The 10,450-nt window shown below is 46.0% G+C and overlaps 1 protein-coding gene and 1 long non-coding RNA gene across 2 annotated transcripts; one reads left to right on the top strand and one right to left on the bottom strand.

Moving 5' to 3' along the window:
- Positions 1-237: 237 nt before the first annotated feature.
- On the bottom strand, positions 238-978 carry LOC116442916. The gene is made up of 2 exons (XR_004239692.1): positions 757-978; positions 238-670 (listed from the first exon to the last, which is right to left on the bottom strand). It is a non-coding gene; the product is annotated as an uncharacterized LOC116442916 (long non-coding RNA).
- A 108-nt stretch (positions 979-1,086) lies between these two features.
- On the top strand, positions 1,087-10,047 carry GABARAPL1 (GABA type A receptor associated protein like 1). Its single transcript, XM_032106583.1, has 4 exons — positions 1,087-1,275; positions 4,882-4,960; positions 5,933-6,051; positions 7,360-10,047. The coding sequence occupies exons 1-4, from the start codon at positions 1,186-1,188 to the stop codon at positions 7,423-7,425; spliced, it is 354 nt and encodes a 117-aa protein (XP_031962474.1). The 5' UTR covers positions 1,087-1,185; the 3' UTR covers positions 7,426-10,047.
- Positions 10,048-10,450: the final 403 nt, after the last annotated feature.

Raw genomic sequence — 10,450 nt, 5'->3', positions numbered from 1 at the left:
GCTTCCTCTGAGTAAAGTATGCAAAGAGAAAATAATTTAATCCAATCCAATTCATTGTCCCTAGGGTAGCAGCAATTGATTTTTGTGCTGATTTGAGCATGCTGAGCCGTTCATTAGTACCTGCTCGTCTGCTGATCAGTGAATAATTGCAAGTCAATCTACTCCTAGGGGGAAAAAAACTTAGATATTGTTTGTGTCAGTTGAGTAACTGGGCCAAAATTGGCTCGCTGTTTTGGCTTGTTTGCAGACAGTTACCTCGAACTGCCTGCTGTGTGCAACACGCAGCTTGTGTGACACATCACATGGCATGCTTTCTGCCACTGAGATGCTACAAACAAGGCAAAAATCCAGATCCAACAGCCACGGCGACGGTCCGAGAACAAACAATTTTGGTTTTGTTTTTTTTTTTTTTTTTGGGGGGGGGGGGGTGGTTTTATTTTTGGTGTTACATCTGGCAGCCACTGAGAGCACATGTCACATTCATAAACCCGCATTTGGACAAGGGGGGCGTTCAGGCCTCACCCGGGGAACCCCGAGCCGTGTCCCCACGCGGTGCTGGGCACGAAGGGTGCAGGAGCGCGGGTGTTTGGGGTGCCTCGATACAGCGGTGCCCTGTTTACAACCCCTGAGTCACGCTGCGGGGGGCGGGCGGCGTTTTGCTGCCTGTAAACTGAAAAAAAAGGAATATTATTTTTACATATTCATTTATTTATTTATGTGTTTACGTATTGCCGGGCAATAAATCGGTGCACGAACAGAAGGCGCCGGGCGGGCAGGTGACGCAGCCTTCCTTGTCCCCCCGCCCTGCGCCCATCCCGGGCAGCGCGGCGCCTCCCCCTGACGTCACTGCGCGGCTCGGGGAGGGGGGGCGCCTCCGCGTGACGTCACGGCTCGGCTCGGTGGCGGGGGGCGTCCCCGCGTGACGTCACAGCGCTCGCGGCCCGGCCCGGCGGTGGGGGGCATCTCCGCGTGACGTCACACCGCCGCGGTGTCGGGGCGGCGCCTCCCCGTGACGTCACGGCTCGGCTCGGTGTCGGGGCGGCTCCCGTGACGGGGGCGCGGCCGCAGCTCGGCGGGCGGCGGGGCCGGGCGGAGCTCTCTGCGCAGCGCCGGCCGGGGCGGAGGCGGCGGCAGCAGCAGCAGCAACAACAGGGGCAGCTGCGAGCGGAGTGACAGCCCGGCGCCATGAAGTTCCAGTACAAGGAAGACCACCCGTTCGAGTACAGGAAAAAAGAAGGGGAGAAGATCCGGAAGAAATACCCCGACAGAGTCCCCGTGAGTGCGCGCTGCCAGGGCGGCCATGGCTGCGTGCCCCTGCTCGGCCGCCTTTGTTTTCCGTGCCGGCCGTCGGCTGCTGCTCGCTTTATTTTGAAGGCGAATGAAATTAGTTTAGTACCGATGATCGTGGTGTCGCTGATCTGATTCAAATCCCAGGCTGCTTTTCTCCTTAATGCAAAGCTGAGACTATTTGTGATGCGGGAAGGGCTGCAGTGTGGGTGGGTGGGTGCGGGGTGGAATACACCTTTTTCCCCTGGGATCTACAGTATCTCGACAGTGGGAACACTGCTGATCTTTTCCTGGCATGCGTGGGGATGAGTGGGGAAGGAGCTCACCCTTGGCTCCGTGAAAATGGAGATCAGTGAGTGGGTTAACCGGGTACTCTTCACAGAAAACATGGTCTGCATCCGGGTCATCTCAATACGTCCCTTTTATTTTTATTTTACTTCAGCTTGGCTTGTCTTTTCGATAAAGCCTTGCTCTTTTCCTTTGCATCAGCAAAAAAAGGATACTTCTCGATCATTTTGCCCTCCTGTTTAATCATTCTGTGCATAAAATATCCCTTGGAATGCAAGGTCATCCAGCTAAATTTTGCTTCCTCATTCTTAGGCCCCTTTGGAGTGCCTATGGAAAAATTCTGGCTTCATAATTCCGAATAATTATTGGGGGGGAAAAAAAGATGACAAATCTAATTAAGCGTGGAGTGATTTTTCCTTTTTAATAAACATTTTTCAAGTATTCTTTCTGTCCATCCCCACTGGAGACATCTGCCCTAGATTTACTGCTCAAAGGTACTGCATGCAAAAAAAGCCTTGGACTCCCCTGTAAAACTAATGACAGGGGCGGAACAGTTACACCCCATATTTTCCCTGCGGGCTAACACCATTTTTTGTCTTGGGAGTGACCCTCAAATGGACTTGAAAAAGTTTTTGGAAGTCAGAGCTTGGGTGCCTTTGTTCTCTCAGTTTTTGGGAGGGCTGGCATAGCATAGGTTGAGCATGCAGCAGGTCAGCTTGCAGTGTATGGGGTCGGGTATTTATGATGAGGGCTTGCAGGTCTGGAGTAAGACGAGGTGTAAATTGAGGATTAACGTGGCAGATTGCACAGCAGGCTGTGACAAATGTGTGAGGAAGAAGCGTGTGGGGAGCCCAGGATGAGGCCCAGTCTGGCAGGAGGTAAAGGAGGTCAAGATGGGGTGGGGGGGCATCAGCAGAACTTTGTAAAGAAAACCAGGACCAGAATAAGGTGTGCTGGAGTTAGGGATAAATGGAAGTGATGCACGGGAAAGCCCAGATGTGAATTATTAGGGATTGCCTCTTGTCAGAGCTGCATACAAAGAAGTGAATGCAGCACTCTGTTCTTTACATCACTTGTGTGTCTGCCCTTCCTGACAGCAGGATCCTTGAAGATGTCATCCGTTTGGCTGCCTACACTGCAGTGCTGTGATACATCTCAGCATTTTGATGAGATTTTACTGCCCTGCATTATCGCAGTCACCACTGAGCAACAAAGCAAGTGTAGATAGTCTGTGTTCTACCCTTAGGATTTTCCTGGTAGGTTTTTTAATGTATGTGAAGGGTTTAGTGCTTCAGAAGAGAAAACCTGCATTATCCAGCAAACTGACTACAGTTGCCAGTCAGATTAGCAGAGCACCTCCATTCCTTCCCTGCATCTTCAGGAGGGAGATCTCTCTTAAGATCTCTTAAATCAGTGGCGATCTGATTTAAGTCTTTCCTAAATCTTTACCAACACTCACCTCGTTCTCATCGGCATGACTTCTTCTCCTTTATAATCTAACGACCAATCTACACCTCCCCCCCCCCCCAGTCAGGGTAGTCACAGCAGGCAGTTTGGCTTGTCAGTAGTTTTTTTAATTGGAGGCAAGAACTAAAGGTTTCTCCCCACTGCAATTTGCTGTGTTAGGTCGTTGGCTGTGCTTGTAAAAAACGCGGTTGTTGCTGTTCAGCCTGCACCTGTTCAGCGGGATTGTGGTACTGCCCTTCCCTCACAGCATTTACCAACTGCACCTCGTACAGAAATGCATGTCCTGCCACAAACTGCCTCAAAGAGCTTGAGTGCCTTGTACTAACTTAGCTACTTGGAAATACTGAAGTAGCTGAGGCAACCGTGTTTCTATTTTAAAATCAAACCTGGGAAGTTTCAGGGGGTTTGGCTGTGTTGGCCGCATTCAAATGGAGCACAGGGAAGAGATGTCCTAGTTGATACTTCTCTGGTGAGAGATACTTTGCAGACACTCACTTGGCTCTAGAAGGATTCAGGTTAGCATGGCACCATGTCCAGGCTAAATACACCAGGCTCATGATAACATTTTGTTCTGGCACAGTGTCTCACTGATAGGGCAGCATCATTTTGCTTCCAAAGAAGGCTTAGTCCACGGTAGTTCAACCTTTTCTCTTACACAACAGCTGTATTTGCTGATTTGGGTTGCCAAAGAGCTATGGGAGCATGGAACCCTTAGAAATTAGTCCCACAGTGTCTCAGATGGAGTATTTACAATTATGGGGTCTAATGAAATTAAAAAGTTAAGGAAGTTCAAAAAATCCAGCTTTAGATTTAGTTTAGATGGTCAAAATGGCTTCTGCAGAACAGCAAGCCACATAGATTGAAATGTGATATATCTTTTACCAGTTCAAAAATATATATCACCAAAAAAAGCCTGCAGTTCTCTTCTGAACAAACCCAGTAGTTCCAAAGGTTCCAGTGGAAAAGGAGATCAGGTCACTTTGGAATACTTCCTGTTTCTGAGGTAAACATTTTGCCTAGCTCTGCTAACAAAAATTATCTTTTAGCAGAAGATTTCTTGGTCTATTTGATCTTAAAGCTGCTGAGCTTCCTATTTTTCTATGTAAGGAAATCAGTATTTTGTGTCAGAGGTCTCTGTGGGTCCAATTGCCCAGATGGTAGGCTGGTTTTAATTATTGTATATTTATATGATTAGGAAATGTCCATAGCTATATGAAATATGGATAATAAACTTTAAGGATATGAATTTCAGAGTAGAAAATAACTACTGAAAAACTGGAGGTCTAAAAAATAACCCCTAGTGAGGTGTAGTTTCTCTTTAATTCTGTGCTTCATTCTAGAGCACTTGGCAGTGGTGAAAGTAGAAATTAGGATGTGGGACTACTGGGAGTAGGGCTGATTTTGTGCAAGGCAGTTTGGAACTGTAACCTGGAAAGAGTTTAACTTACTTGTGTTCATGTATTAGCCTCCTGACAGCTTCTTCACTCAAAATTAACCTGAATTGGGAACATCAAGGTGTCCTAATTTTTAATTTTCTTTTTTCTCAGCCAAACCTATTTTTATGTCTGTTCTGGACTCTTTTTTTCACTCACCATGCTTACTGCTGCAACCCTGGGCTCCCAGCACAGCTATTGCGAGTGATTTTAAGTTGTCTTCTGTTCTTCTTTTAAGTCATCTCACCTATCTGTTCTTTAATGTTGTGTATTTGTTACAGATTAAATAGATACCTAAAGGCCTGCTAGCACCATCAGAGGGTAATATCCTTATGCACTGATGCTTTTTGGACCATTTTGGTTTATGATACTCATGATTTGTTTCTTGCTCTCTGTCTCTTTCCAGGTAATTGTGGAAAAAGCACCCAAAGCCAGAGTACCTGACTTAGACAAAAGAAAGTATCTCGTGCCTTCTGACCTCACAGGTAACAATGTCTACCTCCTTTATTCCTGATTTTCAATGAGATGGTCTCAGAAGTGCTTTTTACTCTGTGATCAGCACAAAGAAAATACCCAGACAGGTTCTACATCTCATTTATCTACTGTCCTTTTTGTGTTTATACCTTATAGCCTGGATTACAACATGCAGAATTCTCTGAGATCTTTTGAGGTATCTCACTGGCTTAGCTAGCATGTCACAGCTGAGCTCTAACCACGATGACAGTGACTAAATTGTGTATTATGGGCAGTGTCATCATCACCAGTCAGTGATGACCTAGCTGCAGAGTTGCCAGAGGCTGTACTCTTGTTGCAGGAAGAGACAAGTTCTTGCAATAGTCCCATTCTTTTCCACCCCTGTGGCTGGAGTCAGAGCTGCGAAGTTCCTTTTCTGAATGGTCATGGTGATTTTGAGTGTGATTACATCTGTTTTTATTTAAGAACATGACTGAGTTAAAGGAACAGCATTTCTTTTTTTTGCGGTATTTAATAGACTGTGAAAAAATCTCTTGTGCAACACAGTTCAAGCAAATAGTAAGGGTTTTTTTCAGGAATGGTACAACCATTTATACCAAGGCTAAATTCTCTAAGGTGTCTTTGATCTATAGGATTTAAAGGTTAAGCTAGTTAAAGGTCTTCCCACCAATCCCCTCAGTAGAGCATTTCGTACCATAGTAGGAGGAGTGTGGATTTAGAGAGTACATGTCACGAGGTACCTGAGAAACTGCCAGCTCTGAGTGGATTGGCTGCTCATATGGTTAGTCATGAAGTTACTGCTTTTTTATTGGTTTTTTCCCTGCATTGTTCATTTTCCCCTACTTTTTATATACAGCGTGTGACTTCCACCACCAAAAGAAAACAGCCATGGTTAGGGTTACAATACAAAACTAAACAGCAACAACAAAAAACACCCCTCCAACATTCCTTCTGCATCTAAGGCATTCTCTGTTCCTCTTCAGTTGGTCAATTCTACTTCTTAATCCGAAAGCGGATCCACCTGAGGCCGGAAGATGCCCTGTTCTTCTTTGTCAATAATACCATCCCTCCCACCAGTGCTACCATGGGCCAGCTGTATGAGGTAAGCCTGGCCCTTTCCTCTTGCCTTTTGTTGGCAAGAACAATGTCCAGGAGTGGCAGCAGGCCCAGCGTGGTGACAGATGCCTGAACACAGGACCCTCTTGCCCTGAGCTTAATGCCATCACCTGTTCGGGGGAGTTCCATCCCATAGTTAGGAGCCTGGGGAGCCTTAGCAGTTCAACTAATTGTTTGTTAGTTGAAAGGGTTGTGGCAAATAGTTGCCCCAGCAGTCATATGTTGGTCCTACTACTTAACAAAATATTGAAATAAAGAACTTTATGTTTCAGAGGAAGGGTTGGGGCTGGGGCTGGAGAGGGCAGAGAACATAGGTTTTGCTATGTATACAAAAGAGATTTCCTTTTAGCTAGTAAAAGTAAGCAAAAAGCCAGTAAAAGGGACAGTATCACTGGGCATCCATCTGTCTATAAATACTTTCTTAGGGAACACTTATCCTTTGTCTAGAATTACTTTTCCATGGCTCGTACTGTATAAATGAGGATTAGGTAGGATGCTGTGAACATTGCTGCCCATTATTTCTACTCAGCAGTGTTAATTTGATCAACCTTAAAGGCATATTGGACACCCATATTTCTCAGTTCTATAGCCATGGGTGGTTTGCAGCCTGGATTGATTTCTCCTTGATTTCTCCTTCTGCTGGGTGTTTTAATAAAAGAGCTCTGGCGTGGTGCTGTAAGCCTTGTTTGGTCTGTCACTTTTTGACAATAACTGGACACTTACATCAGTCTGTGTACTGATGAAGATAATAAAAGATAACACAGGCAGGGTGCTTTCCAAATCTGAACACATCGAAGGAAAAGTGTCTGACTGTCCAGAGCTGAGGTCAGATCTCTGTTGTTGGCACTGCAGAATTTTTGTGTCAGTGTAATCATTTAGTATCTCAGCTCTACTGCCCTTATGTAAAACACGACTTAGAAATCCAGCCACTTGTCACAGTGTTCTGAAAAATAAAAAATACCTTCTAGAGGTGATTTTTGACTTGTTAAGGCCTTCCAAGTCTCTCCTCTCAATCTTAAGACCCTACCACTGCTGAGATACTGGTGAACAGTCACAGCTGTTTTTGTTTCATGCTTGCAGCACAGTCTGGCTGTGGCTCTTCAAGTAAATTCCCTGTGTACAGAAATGTGTCCTGCCTGTATTTAGAAGCAGAGCTGTGGCCAGAGCTCTCTTTGGTGTAAACAGTGAAAGGGAAGTTATCTGCTCATGTTACAGTCATCTCTGGGTTGGGCTTTCTCACGTGCAGTGAGATTCCAGCTTTGGCTCCTCACTTTGTCACTTTCTCCCCTGGCAGGATAACCATGAGGAGGACTATTTTCTCTATGTGGCCTACAGCGATGAGAGCGTCTATGGCAAGTGAGCAGCAGCCCCCCAGGCATGCAGGCTGGATGGACTGATGGAATGGATTGCCGGGGAGGGGGTTGCTGGAGAGGCAGGAGGAGGATGCATGAGAAGAGAAAAAAGAGAACTGGAAGTGAACCACATGCACAATGTCATCAGCTTCCACGCATTAATTATAATCATTATTTTCTAAATTGAGGGGAGTGGGGGTAGGGGGACAGGGTGAACTGAAAGACTACTGAGAGGTTCCACACTGGGGGATGGGGAAGCTCCACTGTTCACAATTCTTCTCTTGCCACAGCTGGAAGTAGTTAGTGCTGGAGGCCTGACAGACAAGCCAGTGTAGTGAAGCTCCAGGAGAGTGACTGGGCAGGATGGCCATTTTCATGTAATCGTTTCATTGGATGAAGAAGGCATGCCATGTATTGTACACTGACCTTGTCCTGTCTTGCCCATGGCTCCCATTCAGTGAGCTATGAAGTACTTCAGTCTGCCCACACAAGGCTGTCCTGTGCTGACAGTCCTCACTCCAGCTGCTACCTGCGAATTGTCCCAAGGGTATTGTGTTTCCCATCATTTCCATCAGTATTAGAAGGGCTGGTAGCTCTGTCCATCAGTATTAGAAGGGCTTACCCTGAGGGCTGGGAACTCCTCAGCTGTGACACATGAAGGTTGGGAAAAGGAAGGAAAGATTCTGCAATTTTTTTTCCTTTGTTGCTTTAATTGCAACTGCTGGACAGAAAAATCAGAGATTACCCTTTTGTTCTTTTCAGTGAAGTCAACTGATAAACTCATAAGCACAGGGCTAGAAAGGACCTCAAGAGCCCACACCAGCTCTGAGACAGGACTGAGTATTCCAAACATGTCCACCATGGCTGCTCATCAAACTTGTTCTTACTGAACTTCACTGAGGAAGATCCTGGAGGCTGCTGAGATTGTCTGTTCAGTTCCTAGCTAGCCTACAAGTGAGATTGCTTTTCCTGATACCTAACTTTAGTCACCCTTGCTGTGCATTAAGGCAACTAACTACTAGTGATCTTGTTATTGGTGAACACAGAAAATTATCTATCAGTATTGTCCTTGTACCAGTCTTCTGCAGATTTGAGGATGGCAGAATTCCTGTGGGTTTAGCCTTCCCTTCCATGTCTCATCCCTGTACAGCCCTTGCACCACGTGCACAAGCGTAGGAAATCAGTCACTGCCACGTGTGTTTTGCTGGCTTTTTGTGATTGGGTAACAGTGCCTCTCTATGCCACAAGAGAGGTTCTTCTAGACTTGAAGGGAAAAGGGAATAGATTATCTGTAGATTTTTTTCTTAAATTATTTGATTTTAAACCAGTGTTGTTCTTAGAAGGGTGTCAGATGGGTGCTGTCTTGTGCAAGCCTTATGCTGTCATGCCAGAGCAGTTTCTTCCCAGTGGCACAAACAGCAGATTTTCCCATTATTGCCGTAACTATGACAAAGGAATGGGTCTTGGAGAGCAAGCTGACTTTCAGGAAAATTCTGGGGTCATACCTAAAAATCAGAGAACTAGGCCTGAATTACTGTAAACATTCCTACATTTAAGAGAGGGACCAAGAGGGAGGAAAAGACTGGAAGGATGGAGAACACAGACGAATTCCAAACTAAGTTAAAAGTGTTTGCTCAATTCACTTATCTGTAGAGTTAGATCACCGTTCGCTGTGTTCCTCAGGAATGAGAAGTCAAGATGAGTGCTCCTCTGTGTGTGGGGAACAGGAAATCAGGTTTCAGCCTTCTCTGACTGTTGTTACGTGGAGGTGCATGAGGCAGGAGAGCTCATGGGAGTGTCAAGTGGGAGTTACTGGCAAAACTGTGTGAAGGTCGGGGAAGGCAGTGTGGTGGGGCAGGAGGATTACTGCCTGTGTGGGGTGGGAAGTACCAGAAGAATGGGAGAGAAGGGAGGAACCACAAAGGATGCAGACGGAGTAGTCAGAACGGGCAGACAGAAAATGAGGGAGCAAAGGATGAAGTGGGTGGCGTAATGTCCCCAGTATTACATCCTGAACTTCAGGTTTGCTGTTCCATCCTGGAATAAATGTGTTTGGATGAGGTGTACCTACTGCCAACTTAGACAACTTCAGTTTCTGCCTGCATTGCTCAGTCCTCTCTTTTAGACTCTCCTTCAACTACCAGGCTCTCTTCACATCCTTTGGGTGCAAATCTGCATCAATCTCTTGTTTTAGGAAGCTCTGAATGTTCTGAAGCAGAGAACAGACCCAGGAGGCTTTCTAGGATAAAAGAGAAGACACAGGCAGATGGTGTGCGTCTCTCTGCTGCTGTCCCACTTGTTCATGCCAAGCACGTGGTTAAGCATACTCAGGGGAGAAAGAGTTGGCATCTGAGGTGCTTGGTTTTGTGCTCAGTCCTCCCCTCCCGCTGCTGGGTTTATAAATGACATGTGGGACTAATCACAACTGTTTGTTAACATGTAGAGTTTACAGTTTAATTTAGTTCTTTTACAGTTTTTTCAACCGAATTGTGGCATTTCTGTTTTTGTGCTAGTGTTGTACAAGGTAATGATGGTAATTTTTTTGTGTTGGTTAGCTGCAGGTTCTTGTAAAATAAAGTTCAGACTAGAGCTTAATCAACTTATCAATAAAGATGCATTTGAAAATCATAGGTTGGTCCAAAGTGGGTGAGTAGCATTTCTTCCCGATGTGGGCTTGTAAATAAAGGAACAGCTTTGCCAGAACTTTTCCTGCTACTTTTTCCCACAACCGCAGTTTTACTGTGTGCTGTCTACCAGGACAAGTCCCTTCTCTCCTATTTTGGGTGGTATTGTCACATACACACCTAGCTGTGTCTTGCCATGCCACCAATGGGAACTTCAGTTAGACCTGATGATGTGAGAAAGACTTAAGATGAGTACACTGATGCATTTTCTGCCACTTTAAGGCCCTGAACAGTGATGGGGCCTCGAGGGCATCGCCAGCCCTGCCTGGCTGTGCCAGGCCCCTTGGGCCACCCATCCTGATGCCCGTGGCCCAGGACTGTTGGAATCTGTCCTGGCAGTGTCCCTGTC

Source organism: Corvus moneduloides, chromosome 4 (assembly GCF_009650955.1).
Source record: "Corvus moneduloides isolate bCorMon1 chromosome 4, bCorMon1.pri, whole genome shotgun sequence".
In the NCBI taxonomy this organism is placed as follows: Eukaryota; Metazoa; Chordata; class Aves; order Passeriformes; family Corvidae; genus Corvus; species Corvus moneduloides.
Note: the sequence above shows the minus strand (reverse complement) of the source record. Positions and strands in the feature narration are given on the sequence as shown.

Excerpts from the sequence above, each read along its gene's own strand:
- GABARAPL1 (XM_032106583.1), top strand. The coding sequence starts at position 1,186 with ATGAAGTTCCAGTACAAGGAAGACCACCCGTTCGAGTACAGGAAAAAA. Across the intron at positions 1,276-4,881 it reads AATACCCCGACAGAGTCCCC|GTAATTGTGGAAAAAGCACC; the intron begins GTGAGTGCGCGC and ends GTCTCTTTCCAG. Across the intron at positions 6,052-7,359 it reads CCATGGGCCAGCTGTATGAG|GATAACCATGAGGAGGACTA; the intron begins GTAAGCCTGGCC and ends CTCCCCTGGCAG.